Source organism: Phyllobates terribilis, unplaced genomic scaffold (genome assembly GCF_046119375.1).
Source record: "Phyllobates terribilis strain yellow unplaced genomic scaffold, ASM4611937v1 Scaffold_12__6_contigs__length_324123572, whole genome shotgun sequence".
Taxonomy (NCBI): domain Eukaryota; kingdom Metazoa; phylum Chordata; class Amphibia; order Anura; family Dendrobatidae; genus Phyllobates; species Phyllobates terribilis.
Genome location: NW_027362772.1, coordinates 161,540,584 through 161,558,170, shown reverse-complemented (window position 1 = coordinate 161,558,170; position 17,587 = coordinate 161,540,584). Strand labels below are relative to the sequence as shown.

Sequence of the window (17,587 nt, the reverse complement as noted above, 5' to 3'; positions counted from 1 at the left end):
AAGGAGTGGGTGGTAATGCCCATGCTGTGACTGCAAGGGCTGCAAAAATTTGGGAAAAACCCCACTAAGAATTTAAAGACACATAGAGCAGGGCCATAGTAACGACAAATTCCATTTAGAAAGGAGAGAGTCTGCTATACAGTTATAGGGTATGCAGTGAGTCCAACGGCTGACCAATTTTAGGAAAAACCCCACTAAGAATTTAAAGACACACAGATCAGGACCACAGTAATGACAAATTCCCATTAGAAAGGAGAGAGTCTGCCATACAGTTATAGGGTATGCAGTGAGTCCAACGGCTGACCAATTTTAGGAAAAACCCCACTAAGAATTTAAAGACACACAGATCAGGGCCACAGTAATGACAAATTCCCATTAGAAAGGAGAGAGTCTGCCATACAGTTATAGGGTATGCAGTGAGTCAAACGACTGACCAATTTTAGGAAAAAACCCATTAAGAATTTAAAGACACACGGAGCAGGGCCACAGTAACAAGGTACGACATGTTCCCATTAGAAAGGAGAGAGTCTGCTATACAGTTATATGGTATGCAATGAGTCCAACGGCTGACAATTTTAGGAAAAACCCCACTAAGAATTTAAAGACATACAGAGCAAGGCCACAGTAACAAGGTACGACATGTTCCCATTAGAAAGGAGAGGGTCTGCTATACAGCTATATGGTATGCAATGAGTCCAACGGCTGACAATTTTAGGAAAAACCCCACTAAGAAATTAAAGACACATAGAGCAGGGCCATAGTAACGACAAATTCCCATTAGAAAGGAGAGGGTCTGCTATACAGTTATAGGGTATGCAGTGAGTCCAACGGCTGAACAATTTTAGGAAAAACCCCACTAAGAATTTAAAGACACACAGAGCAGGGCCACAGTAACAAGTACGACATGTTCCCATTAGAAAGGAGAGGGTCTGCTATACAGTTATAGGGTATGCAGTGAGGCCAACGGCTGACCAATTTTAGGAAAAACCCCACTAAGAATTTAAAGACACACAAAGCAGGGCCACAGTAACGACAAATTCCCATTAGAAAGGAAAGAGTCTCCCATAGTGTTGGCCTATGCAATGAATGCAAGGGCTGCCAAAAATTTGAAGGCACTTCAATGACTCTTGGAAGAGACGTGGAGGAGGGCCTCATAAAAAAATGTTCCCATTAGAAAGGAGCGGGCCTCCTATACTTGTAATGCCCATGCACTAAGTGTATGGGCTGACAAACATTTACCCCTGGGGATATATATGAACATACCATATAAAAAAAATTTTTTACAGGCATCATAAACACCCTTTAAAAAAATTATGTGCGTGTTGAATCACGGACCACGGTCACCCTGGTAATATGGTGGTGGAGGATGAGGAGAAGGAGGAAGACAAGAGCAAATAGCCAAAATCAGGAAGCGTATACCCATGCTTGGGAATACACCTCCCAAGAAAAGACACTGGATTTGAGTTTATGTTACACTGCTATCATTCGGTGGTGTTGAGAAGTCTGGCCCAATCCAGCCCTTGTTCATTTTTATAAGAGTCAGCCTGTCAGCATTTTCAGTTTACAGGCGGATGCGCTTATCAGTTATAATTCCACTAGCGGCACTAAAAACCCGCTCTGATAAAACACTGGCGGCAGGGCAGGCCACGACCTCCAAGGCGTAGAGAGCAAGTTTATTCCAAGTATCCAGCTTGGATGCCCAATAATTGTAAGGCACAGCGGAATCACGGAGGACGTTGGTACGGTCGGCAAGGTACTCCCTCAGCATCTTCCCAAACTTTGCACTACTTGTGAGAGTACACCGTGCCTCAGGGCCTGTGAGATGGGAGGGTCTGAGAAAACTCTCACGGAACTTTGACAGTGTTCCCCTGCCTCATCTGGATTGAAGTTGTGTCTCTCTCGCCTGTACTCCTTGGTTGTCCAACGAAGTGTGCCCTCTGCTGGCAACGTTTTCTGATGGGAATTTCTTTAATAGTTCCGCAACAAGGGCCTTCTGGTACAGCCCCATTTTTGTAGACGTGTCCGCCTCAGGAATTAGAGATAGAAAGTTCTCCTTGTAACGTGGGTCTAGAAGTGTCACCAACCAGTAATGACCGTCACCCAAAATTTTGAGAACGCGAGTGTCATTGGAAAGGCAGCATAACATAAACTCAGCCATGCGTGCCAGACTACTAACAGGCAAGACTTCCGTGTCCTCACCAAGAGGGTGACTGACCATGCTCTCCTCCTCCTCTCTGTCCTCTGGCCATCCACGCTGAACAGACGGTATGACAGTTGTGCAGGTAGTACCGTCTATAGTGCATGAAACTAGCTCCTGTCCTTACTCCTCCTCCTCATTGTCACCCAATCCACGTTGGGATGAGATGAGGCTTGGCTGTGTGTAATCACCCTGTATGGTTCCTTGTACCATCTCATCGTGCTCTGCCTGCAATGCATCCTCTTTGATTGTGAGCAGAGAGTGTTTCAGAAGGCAGAGAAGCGGGATGGTGATGCTAATTATGGCATCATCGCCACTCACCATCTTGGTGGAGTCCTCAAAGTTTTGGAGGATGGTACATATGTCTGACATCCATGTCCACTCCTGAGGTCTTATGTGTGGAGTTTCAACTGAATACCGACAGCCTGGTTGATGCTGGTACTCAACAACTGCCCTCTTCTGCTCTCAAATCCTTCCCAACACTTGCAGTGTAGAGTTCCAACGCGTGGGAACATCACACACCAGTCTGTGAGCCGGAAGCTGCAAACGCTGCTGAAGCATGGCAAGGGCGGCGGAAGCTGTAGCTGACTTTCTAAAATGGGCACACAGGTGGCGTACTTTAACAAGCAGATCCAGCAGCTCTGGGAAGGATTTGAGAAACCGCTGAACCACGAGGTTAAGCACATGGGCCAGGCGTGGTACGTGTGTGAGCTCGCCTTGCCTCAGAGCCGCCACCAGGTTCCGGCCATTGTCACACACGACCATGCCTGGCTGTAGGTTCAGCGGTGTGAGCCACAGATCTGCCTGCTCTTTCAGAGCTGTCCACAACTCTTCAGCATTGTGCGGTTCTTCACCTAAGCATATTAGCTTCAGCACAGCCTGGTGTCGCTTGGCCGAGGCAGTGCTGCAGTGCTTCCAGCTTATGACTGATGTGGTCATTTTGGAGATGGAGGCTGAAGAGGAGGAGAAGGCTAAAGAGGATGAGGTGCAGGAGCTGTAGACCATGGGGGCAACCCTGATTGACCTAGGGCCCGCAATCCTTGGCGTCGGGAGGACGTGTTCCGTCCCAAGGTCTGACTGGGTCCCGGCTTCCACTTTGTTAACCCAGTGTGGCGTCAGCGAGATGTACCGTTCCTGCCCACAAGCACTTGTCCACGTGTCCGTGGTTAGATGGACTTTACCGGTAACTGAGTTGTTGAGAGCACGGCTTATGTTTTGGGAGACGTGCTTGTGTAATGCAGGGATGGCACACTGGGATAAATAGTGGTGGCCGCACCCATCAGGTTGCGGAATGCTTCCATCTCCACGAGCCTAAAAGGTAACATTTCAAACGCAAGCAGTCGTGAAATGTGAGAATTTAGTAGTGTGGCCTGTGGGGCGTTGGCTGCATATTTGCGCTTGCATTCCAAGGACTGGGGTATGGACAACTGAACGCTGCGCTGGGACAAGGACATGGACGTGCTTCCTGATGCTGCTTCTTGAGTGTGTGCAACGACAGGTGCAGGGCAGGAGACTTCTTCGCATGCACCATGGACAGGGGATTGGCTTGCATGCACAACAGCAGAAGAAGCAATGGTGCCACCCGCAGACACTGTTCCTGGACCCTGGGGTTCGGCCCACAAAGTCAGGTGCTTTGCTGCCATGTGCCTGATCATGCTGGTGGTGGTCAGGCTGTTTTTTTTGCCACCCCTGCTGATGCTGGCCTGGCAGGTGGTGCAAATGGCCTTTTTGGGGTTATCTGCAGAGTCTTTAAAAAACAACCAGACTCAGGAAGACCTAACAGTTGTACTGGCAACTTCCTTCGTGTTGGTGTTACGGGGAGCGATTGCCTGCCTTCTGTCTGCGGCCACCACACTGCTTCTTCTTGCCTGTTGGGGTGCTCTGCCTCCCTCCCCTTGTGTGCTGCTGTCCTCGCTCTGAATGTCCTCCTGCCAGGTTGGGTCAGTTACTATATCATCCACCACCTCGTCTTCCATTTCCGCACCCTGGTCCTCCTCCTAACTTTCTGGCAATTGTGTCTCATCATCGTCCACCTCTTCTGACACTTTCCCACCGTCACCTTCGTGTGACCGTGGCTGCTCAAATATTTGGGCATCGCTACACGCGATCTCCTCTTTCCCCGCTTCAAGTGGACCGGGCGAGAGGCCCGAATCTATAAATGGAAAAGTGAACAGCTCTTCAGAGTGTCCAAGTGTGGGATCAGTTGTCTCTGGGTACTCGGCATGGTGGGAGGAAAGAGGATCAGGGTGAGGAATATGCGGTCCAGACTCACGGCTACTGAGACTTGACCGTGTGGAAGACAGGGTGGTGGTGGCTAAGTGACTGGAAGCATTATCCGCTATCCAACCAACAACCATATGACACTGCTCTGGGTTCAACAGTGGTGTGCTGCGGTCCCCTAGAAATTGGGAGAGGAAGGTCAGGCGAGAAGATGTGGGTGTTTGTTGTGGCACAATTTCGGCTTGCCCACGGCCTTGTCCTCGACCTCTGCATGCACGATTAACATCACAAACAGTTCCCCGTCCCTTGCCATGTGCCTTGCCCAATTTAAATTGAGGACAGTATCTTCCACGCTCACTACAAATGACTAAGTTTGGAGCAAACTTATATGTGATCCGTGTGATAGAGAAAACAGAGTTTTAAATACCTGGCCTGTAGGTAACTAGTTTGAACAGCAAACTGCAGTGAATTTCTTCAATGACACACTAAAGGAAATTTTTAATGGAGGCCAGAAATGGCAGTATTTTCTGACAATGTATATGTGATCCGTTTGACGGAGAAAACACAGTTTTAGATAGCTGGATTTCTAGCGCTCTAATATGGAAAGGACCTGGCTGTATTCTGCAGTGCCAATAAGCAAATGGTGCAGAAAAAATGGTGCTCTCTGGATTGCTTTTTAAGGAAATAATGAGGATTAAGATCCAAAGAAAAGTATTCCTGCCCCTGAGACCTGGGCCTTTGAATAGAAATATCTAACAGCAGCAGCAGACAGAACTGGAATGGAGCCTCTTGTGCTATATGCACTGCAGTCTGCTATATACACTGCCTGCCTTTATACCCTGCCTGCCTGCCTTTATACCCTGCCTGCCTGATATCTCTGCAGATGGATTAGTCCTCAGAAGGACTGTTTGTTAAGATGGATATGTGTAATGTACGGTTTTCCTCCCTACACTACCTAATACACAAGCAAATCTGTCCCTGACACAGCAGCACCTCTCCCGACACAAGCAAATGGCGCAGAAAAACGGTGTTCTCTGGATTGCTTTTTAAGCAAATAATGAGGATTAAGATCCAAAGAAAAGTATTCCTGGCCCCTGAGACCTGGGCGTTTGTATAGAAATGTTAAGATGGATTTGTGTAATGTATGGTTTTTCTCCCTACACTACCTAATACACAATCAAATCTCTCCCTGACGCAGCAGCAGCGCTACCTACACTGTCTGATCCGGAGTGACTGTGACGAGCATGGCAGCTTCTCGTCTTATATACACCTGATGATGCTGTGTGGCCAGCCCATTGCTGTAATGCCCGCAACCAACATGGCTACGGCATTACAGTGCATGGCAGGCAATCCCTGCATGTTCATTGGCTCTCTAAAGAGCGCCAAACATGCAGGGAGGGGACCCGAGTTCCCGCCCGAGCAACCCGGAAATACTCGGCGAGCACCGAGCATCTCGAGCAGTGAGATGCTCGGGCGAGCACCGAGCAGTAGCGAGCATGCTCGCTCATCACTAATTTTAACTCAATTTTGGACAGTTATCTGGCCGCACTGTATATTCAATAAAATATTCCTGTCTGGAATGCCTAATTTAAGAGCAAAAGTTTTAGGCAGGTGTGGGAAAAAATGCTGCGAATTAAGAATGCTTTAAAAAATGGAAATAGAAGTCATGACCATGAATCAGAGAAAAGGAAATGTTCTTCAGGGGGTGGGATAAGTGATGATGCAACAAGAACAAAAGAGGATAGTGAAAATTACCAAACCAATTAGCAAAGTTCCCATCTGAGCTGCGGTGCCCCATGGATATTATTACCATCTGTTCACTGATATGAAGTCCATGTAGTCACCATACATCTCCTCATGGTCAATGCATAGTCTACATTGAGACATCCAGTAAGTCAAGTAATTCATAATAGTGGTGAACGGTGAAACATTATAGGCTACAACTCCGATCTTCCACATGACCCACTGACCCAACTCCGCCATCATAGCCCTCTAACTGCACCGTCTTCTGCTTGAGTGAGCACAGCTGGCAAATCTGCAACCAATTAAGAAGTGATTCAAGGAGAACGATTGTACCAGTTGTTAATGGGACCCTGAGATGGAAAGCCCAGATACGATGACACTAACTGCTTAATTATCGACCGAAGATTGATTGTAGTTCCCCAGGGTGTGGAGGCACGGGTGCATTGTACTGTGACTTGTCAGGAGCTGTAACATAGTGTTAACAGATTCATAAACCTGCACTAGGACCCGCAAGCCCCATTAATGACACAGACTATATACGAGTTGGCCAGTGAAAAATGATAGCATGGACTAATAATATACAGAGCCGGCATTTAGTATGGTGGTCTTACTCCAGAGTAAACTGGCATAAAATCCAGCCTATGTGTGTGTCTCCAAACATCAGATAGCCTGCATAGATTTAGTCTTTAATATACATCCGGTTGTGGTGGAGGGCAGATTATCACTCCCCCAAAAAATGTGCCACAAAGCAGAAGAAAAACAAATAAAATTGCTAATTTTTGCATAAAACAGATGTGCACCACAAGAATAGGATGAGACCGACTAGGGTTAAGTCCTTGATCTACAAGGACTCCATAGCACCCAATTGGTCTGCTTACATAGTAGATGCATCCGCGAATTTATGTCCCTTTCCTCTGGGAAAAAGCTACTTCCATATTTAAATTCCCAGGGGAGCATTGCATCGTCTATAAGTCTCCCTACGTTGACTTGGCACTCTAGACAAAGAGAAACTTTGCTCCTTAGAGCTCCTTTCAGAGGTCACTCATCTAGACAACCAGTTTTCCTGCTTTGCACTGATGAGGAGTAAACACCCCAAAACACGTGTCTGCATATGGAGTTTCTAGTTTGGGTTCTTATCCTAGGTCATATGGAAAGGCCCTTTAAATATTCGAAATTTACCCCTTTCTATCCTGCTTTGCACTGAAGAGAGATAAATACCCAGAAACATGAGTTTTTGGTTTGGTTTCTTATCCTAGGTCATGTGACAATACCCTTTAAATCTTCAACATTTACCCCTCCTTTCAAAAGGAGCCGTGCCAGCCAACCAGTTCTCTCCTGCTTTGCACTGATGAGGAGCAAACACACTGAAATATGTGCCTGAAAATGTAGTTTTTGGTTTGTTTTCTTATCCTAAGCCATGTGTCAGTGCCCTGGGAGTCTACTGGAGACATGTCAGTGTACTTGGACTGTTTCCTACACACTCTCAGTGCAAGAAAATGGCTTGAATCGGACTTCTATGCTAGATTTCTCATGACTGGAACATCGGATCTCTGCAGAAAATATCTTCTTTATTGGGGGCAAGCGCCTTCACAGCCACACTACCACTTCCAAATGTACAAACGTGTCACAGTTTCCTCTTTAAAGAGTAGCTAAACTAACAAATTATTTTTTTTTGCTAATTCTATTCAGCATTGAATGTTATTTAAATTTGCAAATCACTTTATTAAGCGATGTGGATTCACTCCTGTAAAAAATGTATGTCTAAATGTAAACTTACGGTACATCCCTTGAGAACTAAGAGTCAAGCAAATTAAAACTCCACCCGGTCGTAGGAGTCTTTAGGTAAAGATTTGGGCCAGTAGGATGACCAATTCTGTTTCTGACCGAGATGAGTGCTTCAGAACTGTCCATGAAGGGATTGTGTCACCAGGTTTTTGCCATCTAATCTGTGAGCAGCATGACGTAGGGGCAAAGATTCTGAGTTCAGAAATGTATTACTTACTGGGCAGTTTGTTGTAATTTTGAAAAAAATCACAGTTTTATCAGCAGGAGATTATCATTTCAGGACTAGTAAACCTGCTGCCAGGTAGTCCAACCACGCCCCTCTACCTCTGATTGGCAGCTGACAGTCTAAACAGAAAACTACCAATCAGTGGTGGGGGCGTGGTCAGACTATACGGCAGCAGGTTTACTTGTTCTCTAGTGATAATCTCCTGCTGATAAAACTGTGATTTTATCAAAACTAAAACAAGCAGCCCTGTAAGTGACACATCATTGGAATCAGGGTTTCTGCCCCTATGTCATGCTGCTCTCAGATTTGGTAGTGAAAACCTGGTGCCCTTTAAAGTGTATCTGTCACCAGTCTGTAGCTCCCTTTTTGTTTAAGAAACAAATGGGCTGCCACATACTGATAGGTGTACTAAATAATATCTATTATCAAAAATTTTGCCAAGTGTCCCTTTAAATGACCCGTCCTTGCAAAAGTCAGGTCCTAACTTCCGGGTAGAGGGACCGTAGGATGCAGAACGGAATCTCACAACTATCACGAGATCTCACGCTTTGAAGTAAACCATTCTTCCTACGTACTTTACTAAGTATTTACCGACCAGTAACTACTGAGTACAATATGCATCAGTGTAGTTCAAAGTGTGAGATCTTGTGTTAACGTGTGAGATTTCTTGCTTTCACTGCAGTGGGGGTTCAGAGAGTTGTGAGATTTTGCTAAGCATGCCGGGATCTCACAATTTTGGACCCAGCTTTGGTTAGAAAGTCATATCCTTTAGTATTCCACTCTATGTTAGTGCAGATTTGTGAATTGTCACACTTCATGCACTGCGCGTTGTGATGATTTTCCAGTGTCGGGCAGTCACGTGACCGCAAATTTGAAATTTGCATACTTTCGGCTACATTCCAACTAGACGTGTCCGTCTTCCCTCAATGCACTTGCATTAAGCAAGGCCGCTCACGTCTAGTCGGCATGTGATTACATGTATGTAAATCACATCCACGTGCCTGCACTATATTCAACCATTGTTGTCTTCTCTCTTGCCTTACATTTATACAGATTCAGGCCCTGTTCAGACTAGCGTTATATTGCAATTGACATTATGACAAATTTATTGCCAAGTGGACCCCAATTAGTTCCAATGGATCCCATTCACTTATAATCAAGACTCCCAAGTTACTATTAGATTTCTGGTATTTTTGTCATCAAAAATAACAACACAGGCTAAACTATTCTTGCTTGCAAAAGTATAGGAACCCCTGAAATTAAGGGTGATACACAAGTGTGAACAGAGATTGATCTGTTTAAAATTTCCAGTTATTTTTAAATAAAATATAATGAAAAGAAAAAAATAAAATAGAAATAAATAAATATATATATATATATATATATATATATATATATATATATATATATATATATTAAAAATATTGAAACATTTCATGATTTGTCAAGTAGAAATAAAACAAGCACCACAATCTGAATCGGAATATCATTTATTATGTACATTTACTGCACATGTTTAAGTCATTTTAACTTCCAAACCATCACCCCTCCCAGGACACCTATCCTTCCGCAGTTCCAGTTCTCCCCTCCGCTGTAAGCTTGATGTGTAGAATGCACCAGATTTGGTTGATGACATTGAGGACACCAGTGTAACGATCACTCTATTGCTCAGGATCATGCTTAGATAAGACCGTAAAGCCTCTGATGGCATAATCTGCGCCGAAGACATGTGATATTATAGCTCTTATACTGCTGGAGTTTTTAAAAAATGCAGAGAACTGGAGAAACCTACAGCGTTTAACAGGTTAACATCTGTCATCTTTGGATAAGGTCTGAAAAGTCCAGAAAAGGGCTTTGGCGTGAGAGTCCAAAATGCTTGGTATTCGTTAAAAACGGAAACAATGAATCATTTTGCTTTTTGGTGAGGGCACAATTTACGCCAGATTTACTGCAATATACAATGAGGCCACACAGGAGACTCTAATGTAATGCACTTATCATTCTCTGGACAAGGGGACGCTGACTCGATCCTTAGAATGAAAAAAAAAAACTATAAAATAAAATATAATTGACAAGTAACGTAAATGGTTTGGATTTTTTTTTTTTCTGCCATAATGTTGGTCCAAGAGAGAACAAAGCATGCCATGAGTTGACCCACCATCGCCAAGCACACAACAACACACAACAGGTGCCCGATCAATTTCACCAATCACAAAGTAAGCCCCGAAGACTGGAAAATGACAATACCCACCACAATGGCAAATAGATACCACTCATCCCCTACCCAAATGGACATTTACCCCCCAACACTGACCTAAAGGTAAAGAAACCCCCATGGATAGACTTCCATATGGGATCATATATTTTGCTCCATGTGAGGAGACCTTTTTTTTCTTCGTATACATATATCTTTTTTTTCTATATATACTTTTAAATAATATTTGTTTTACCTTTTAAATAAATAATTTTTTGCTTTATATGTTTTTTTTCAAAAATAAATAGAAGAAAGAAAGAAAATGTTCCATAATATTTTGGTGTCCAGCCTTGTCTGGAGATGTATACATTTTGGGGGAGAAGTGCCCATCTTTTTTGATTTCTGGTTCGCGAACATTTATTAGCAACCAACAACTCACGAAAAAATGTTTAAAAAAGTGTACATTAAGGTAAATCAGTGTTCATCTCAATGATAAACCTCACGCATTCGTTAGTTATTGCTTCCACACTTAGACGAGTGACGGAACATTGGATAGACGCGTGCCTTGTGACGATCTACACAAGAAACAAGCAAATCACTGATACCAGAAACAGAATGGGCCCTTGGACACCACAAAAAAAAAATGATGAGGTTGGTTGTGGGGCACTGGCAGCAACCCCTTATGGTAAATAATAATGCATTAAAACAATAGAGAGGAAACCATGGTGATCATGTAAAGTGGGGAGGCTTGGCAACACTGGTCACCTTTCGAAAAATTCTTGCTCACTCTCAGTTGGAGTGGACACATTGCTATTGATTTACTTAGACTTCTGTATGGGTTTTATTTTCATGATAAGTCCCTTTCTGTTGCTGTCCCATATAGGTAGGGGTCCTTGCCTTGGTCCTGAATGTATTCTTCCTTCTTCTCCCACTCCGCTGGCCAACCGCCATTGTGGAAGCTTGTGCTTTTGGTGGCTCCATAGCTGCCGTACCCACCATAGCCTTGAGGTTGATCTTCACTTTCCTCAGCAAGCTCATCTTCATCTATGAACCCACATTTCTCATCAGTGGTTTCTTCTGGTTCTGCCCATGGCTGCTTTTCTCCTGATGCAAATAGGCCGTAGAAGATCACCCCGCCATAGTGAACGAGAGACGCGATAAGAAACACATACTGCCACTCCTCTCGAGTCTACATCGGGCAGGAAGTTGAGAAAAAGAAGACAAAAAGTTAGCGTTCAGTATATGTTTAAAACAATATTTTTCATGGTATAATTACCCTATTTTTCGGACTATAAGACGCACTTGTTTCCTCCAAAATTTTGGAGGAAAATGGGGGGTGAGTCTTATAGTCCGAATGTTGGGGGGGGTGTATATATACAGAATGTAGGGTGTGGGGGGAGCGGTAGAGGTGGAGGAGCGGGGCTTAGGAGGCAGGAGCCGCCCGCTGCAGCCTACACTGTCCCTGCTGCTAAAGAAAATGAATATTAACTGCTCCCCATGCCCATGGGGTGTGGGGAGCACTGAATATTCATGCTCCTTAATAGCGGCACACAGTGTAGCCGCAGCGCGGCTCCTGCAGTTGCCGAAATCGCCTGTGCCCGCTGTTAAAGGGCATGAATATTCAACCTCTCTCCAAGCCCATGGGCGTGGGGAGGAGGTGAATATTCATGCCCTTTAATACGCGGGCACACACGATCGCCTGGCAGCAGCAGGAGCTGCGAACTGCGCTGCGGCTACGCTGTGTGCCGGCTATGAAAGAACATGAAGTCACTGCTCCCCGTGCACACAGTCCCGGCGTGGGAAGCAGTGACTTCCGGCAGCTGATCTCACCTTGTGAGCCGCGCATGACGTCACATGGAGAGATCAGTGCGGGCAGACAGGACGCAGCGCTGGAGGACAGAGAAGAAAGGTGAGTAGGAGTGTTTATTTTTTTTTATGTGCAGCATGATGGGGATTAGGGGGACCATGCATACTAGGATAAGGATGAGGGGGGCCATACATACCAGGGTAAGGATGAGGGGGCCATACATACCAGGGTAAGGATTAGGGGGCCATACATACCAGGGTAAGGATGAGGGGCCATACATACCAGGGTAAGGATGAGGGGGCCATACATACCAGGGCAAGGATGAGGGGGCCATACATACCAGGGTAACGCTGAGGGGGGCATACATAACAGGATAAAGATGAGGGGGGCATACATACCAGGATAAGGATGAGAAGTGCCATGCATACCAAGATAGGGATTGACGGTGCCATGAATACCAAAATAGGGATTATGGGTGCCATGCATACCAGGATAGGGATTATGGGTGCCATGCATACCAGGATAGGGATTAGGGGTGCCATGTATACCAGGACAGGGATGAGGGGTGCCATGCATATCAGGAAAGGGATGAGGGGTGCTATGCATACCAGGATAGGGATGAGGGGTGCCATGCATACCAGGATGGGGATTGCTGTGCCATGCATACCAGGATAGGGATGAGGGGTGCCATGCATACCAGGATAGGGATTAAAGGTGCCATGCATACCAGGATAGGGATTAGGGGTGCCATGCATACCAGGATAGGGATTAGGGGTGCCATGCATATCAGGATAGGGATTAGGGGTGCCATGCATACCAGGATAGGGATGAGGGGTGCCATGCATACCAGGATGGAGGGATGCCAGGCATACCAGGTTGGGGATGGGGACCACGTATAAAAGGAAGGGGGGGCATATATACCAGGATGGGGATATTGTCAGAATTGGGGGACATTACCCCCAGTGTCAGCAGAAGACCCCCTCCTCCTTAAAAGTGCATCATCAACACATTTTTTGCTTAATTTTTTTTTTTCCCTCCTCTAAAACCTAGGTGCGTCTTATGGTCCAGTGCGTCTTATAGTCCGAAAAATATATATAAGACGAACTTTCAAAGTAGTAAAGAAAAAAAGATATCCTTTTGAAATTACGTTATACAAATGAATGTGCTCTGATAAGGATGTTCTCACCAGTCATGGAGGACTGAATATTATAGTAGTAATAGGACAAAATGTAGTAAAATAGGTAGCCAAGAGGAAGAGCTGTAGAGGAAGACATGGGATGTGAGAAGTTACAACAGCTGGAGCTTCGCACTGGCTGTAGTAACTTGACCCCAGGATCAGCTCTATTTGGATAAAAAAAGGAGATCTCTGCAAAGAGCTTTTCAGGCAGGAATTATGGTGTACTCATCATAGCTGAGATATAACAGTATGTGTGCTGTGAATGTACGTACAGTCTGAATGCATAACTGGTGAAATAATTATTGAACACGTCACCAATTTTCTACCTAAATATATTTCTAAAGGTGTTTTTGACTTGAAATCATCACCAGATTTTGGTAACAATCCATCCAATCTACACAGGCAAAGAAATCAAACCATAGAAGTCCTTAAATTAAGTTATGTGTAATAATGAGAAATGACACTGGGAAAAAGTATTGAGCACGCGTACTGAAATTTAATTAATACTTCACACAAAAGCCTTTGTTGATGATGAAGTTTCAAGATGCCTCTTGTATGGAGAAACTAGTCGCAGACATTGCTCAGGTGTGATTTTGGCCCATTCTTCCACACAAACACTCTTCACATCCTGAAGGTCCCGTGGGCTCCTTCTATGAAATCTGAGCTTTAGTTCCTTCCATACATTTTCTATTGGATTCAGGTCAGGTGATTGGCTGGGCCATTCTAGCAGCTTTATTTTCTTTCATTGAAACAAATTGTGAGTTTCCTTGGCTGTATATTTGGGATCATTATTGCTGAAATGTCCACCCTTGTTTTATCTTCATCCTAGTAGATGGCAACAGATTATTTTTAAGGATGTCTTGGTACATTTGTCCCTTCATCCTTCCTTCCAGTGCCGAATGCTGAAAAACAGCTGCCACACCATGATGTTCCCACCTCCAAACTTTATTGTTGGTATGGTGTTTTTGGGGTGATATACAGTGCCTTTTGGCCTCTAAACATGGTGTGTATTATGGCATCCAAAAAGTTCAATTTTGGTCTCATCTGATCAAACTATATTCTCCCAGTATTTCACTGGCTTGTCTAAATGTTGTTGAGTAAACTTTAAACGCTCTTGAATATACTTTTTGATCAACAATGGAGTCTTGCGTCCTGAGGGTGCATACAGGCCATGGAGCTTGAGTGCATTACTTATTTTTTTCTTTGAAACCATTGTACCTTCTGATTCCAGGTCTTTCTGTAGCTCTACACAGGTGGTCTTTGACTCTTGAACAACTCTTCTGATCATTTTTTTCACTCCTCTGTCTGAAATCTTGCAAGGGAGCACCTGATCGTGGCTGGTTTACGGTGACATTATGTTCTTTCCAATTTCAAATTAAGGCCCCAACAGCACTCACTGGAACCTTCAGTAGTTTAGAAATTCTTCTGTATGCCATCAGTATGTTTTGCAACAATAAGATTGTGAAGATCTTGAGACAGCTCACTGGTTTTACCCATCATGAGATGTTTCTTGTGTGGCACCTTGGTAATCAGACACCTTTTTCTTGACCATCAGTTGAAACAGCTGATATTATTTTTGACTAAGTGGCAGGATTGCTTTCTAATTACTGATAGATTTCAGCTGGTGTCATGCCTTTTTTCACCTCTTTCTTCATGTGTTGAATACTTTTTCCCCTTTCTATTTCTCATTATTATACATAACTTAATTTATTGACATCTGTGGTTTGGTTTCTTTGCCTGTGTGGAATGGATGAGTTGTTTCCGACATCTGGTGAGAATTTCATGTCAATAGCACCTTTACAAATATATTTACTTAGAAAATTGCTGACGAGTTCAATACTTATTTCACCCACTGTATGTGTACGGCTTATACATGAGTGTGTAAAGTGTACATGTATGTTTGTATCACTCATAGTATACAGTACTATATATTTGCTAATCCAAATTGTAGCTCTTATCCTTGATATTTTTTGGAGAAAACCCATTATTAGCACTTGTTTGTGTGCATTAAGTTATATCTGTTACATCTTATATGGGGAAGCCGATGAATCTTTGCTCTGGTGGCACACAGCTTCAGACGCTATCCATTATTCATAGTCAAGTGAGTGTAATTAAAAATTGATGAATTTCTTATTCTTAGTTCCATACCTTGTGCTTTGTCATGGCTCCTACAATCAAGGGACAAACCATTCCAGAGAGGGTTCCCACACCATTGGAAATACCCATGAGAATACTGGCGTATCGAGGTGCAATGTCCAAGTGATTAACATTAAAACCTAAGACATAGAATAAAAGGATGAGTATCATGAGTCACGTCTTGCTCGGGTTTTTAATTCTCACTGTTTGTCTGCATTGTATACTCTACTGTGTTTCCCAGCTGTCTCTTAATGGTATATTTTCTTTTGGATATTCATACAGAGGTTCCAGAAGTACCTAGGTGGCCTCTACAGGTGTGTACAGTCCAGTTACCCTGCTTTAGAAGGTTTTTGGTATTGCCCATTTTTGAATTGAAGAGTTGGTTGAAGAATATGCCTCAAAAGGTATCTCTTACTGATGTCATCCAATGATATGTCTATATCATGTTAGGTCCTTTAGGTTTGCCGTTTCCATATAATCAGGCTTGGTCAACAGTCTAATATCTATAGGGGCCTCCTGTCACGGGTGTGTCAGATGTGACAGACAGTCGCCCTGCAGTTGGTTGCAGGAGGTCTCTTCATTTGGCATTACAGACACCTTCTTAAATTTGTCTCACTCTTGGACCCAGCAGCTACTTCTCTCCGGCTAATTGACACCCAGGCCTGGGTGGTTAAATACTTCCTGTTTGCTATAGGGAGGTGCCAGTGATACTCACATGACCCCTTGTGAAGGCTTGGAACTGTTGCAGTTTGCTTACTTCCTCTCTGGTGCTAAGAGGCCGTGTCTGTAATCTCTCTGAAGTCGGCTCAAGCTAAGTTACTTCCCCCATGTCTGTCTCCCCTTGCTGTCTTTAGTTGTTAGTGTGGACTGACTAGCGCTCATCCCCCCTTCCCTAGCCAGGGCCTAGCTCTAGGGTGATATAGGGTTTTAGGTTCCTGCTCGGCGATTGGTGAGGAACCAATATAAGGACGGTAGGGAAGACAGCGTGATATCAGATCAGCCTAGGAGGTCTCCACCCCCTCTTTCCTTAGTGTCTGGACTCCCTTCCCCTCCTCCCTTCGTGTTGCACCTTGTCTTCCCTACACTGTGTGTGACACCTCCCAACTCTCCCCCAATAGATGATGTTGGTGGAGATAAAGATCTAGATGTCTTATTTTGAACTGCCGATCCTTTTGCTCTCCAAGAGATAAGCCTTAGCCAAAAAAGTCTGGCAGTGACTCTCTCATAGAGAACACAAAGCAAGTGCTCCTGTGTATAGAGGAATCAGGAGAGACAGGCCGGCTGAACGATCAAGTAGAACCATCGTAAAGCCACCAGCTACCTATTGTGTATGGGACCTCTTAGCTAGACTACACTGATTAGTTGGTCCCTTATTCATCCCATATACACTTTTTCTTAACAAATTGCTCATCAAGTACCCTATGTTATTTACATGAACTATTACTATTTACTGACTTACTAAAGGATATATACTCATTTTGTTTCTATTTTAGATTTTGTCTGTTAAATTGCCACAGTGTGAACATGCTCTTATATGTCACATGTATACCAACTTGTGCTCCGGCTCATTTCTTTGGTTTTGTTATAGACTACTGTATAGTCAACGACATGACTCCATGACCCACCTGATATAGCAAATCCACTGAATCCTACTGCCAGGACAAGGAAGGAAATAGCTACTCCACGGGTGTGTGAATAGCCGACAACTAGGAGCAGAGTAGCTTCCATGCCAAAGCCTATGGAAAATACAGAGAGAGATCAATGCAGTGCAATTTATATGTATTGCCCCACCGAGCTCATCGATTTACCAGATCAACCATATCTAAAATGACATTCTTTCATAGCCTTGAAGGGAATCAGTCTGTCACGATTCCACAACTCACTGTGACCTAGGGACACACTGAGTGACAGCCCTATGGGATCGAGGGCTGGCTGAGCTGTCAGGGTTTTGAGTGACAGCTCTGCCGCCCAATCTGAGGTTGAGGTGTGAGTGTTGTGATTGACAGCACAGCCATCCTATTTGGCTGGGTCTGTGGGATCCCCTCAAGGTGTCATCTATCCTGGGTAATTACAGGGCTATTTAGAACTCTGACAACTACCAA

The 17,587-nt window shown here is 44.3% G+C and overlaps 1 protein-coding gene across 1 annotated transcript in view; it reads right to left on the bottom strand.

The window, feature by feature from the left end:
- Nucleotides 1-10,690: 10,690 nt before the first annotated feature.
- Nucleotides 10,691-17,587, bottom strand: part of SLC17A7 (solute carrier family 17 member 7) — a 194,691-nt gene continuing 187,794 nt past the window's right edge. Inside the window, exons 10-12 of the mRNA XM_073656469.1 lie at nt 17,111-17,221; nt 15,498-15,625; nt 10,691-11,554 (exon numbers count right to left, since the gene is read on the bottom strand). Of these exons, the coding sequence (XP_073512570.1) occupies nt 11,213-11,554; nt 15,498-15,625; nt 17,111-17,221 (581 nt within the window). The 3' untranslated portion in view covers nt 10,691-11,212. The remainder of the gene's footprint in view (nt 11,555-15,497; nt 15,626-17,110; nt 17,222-17,587) is intronic.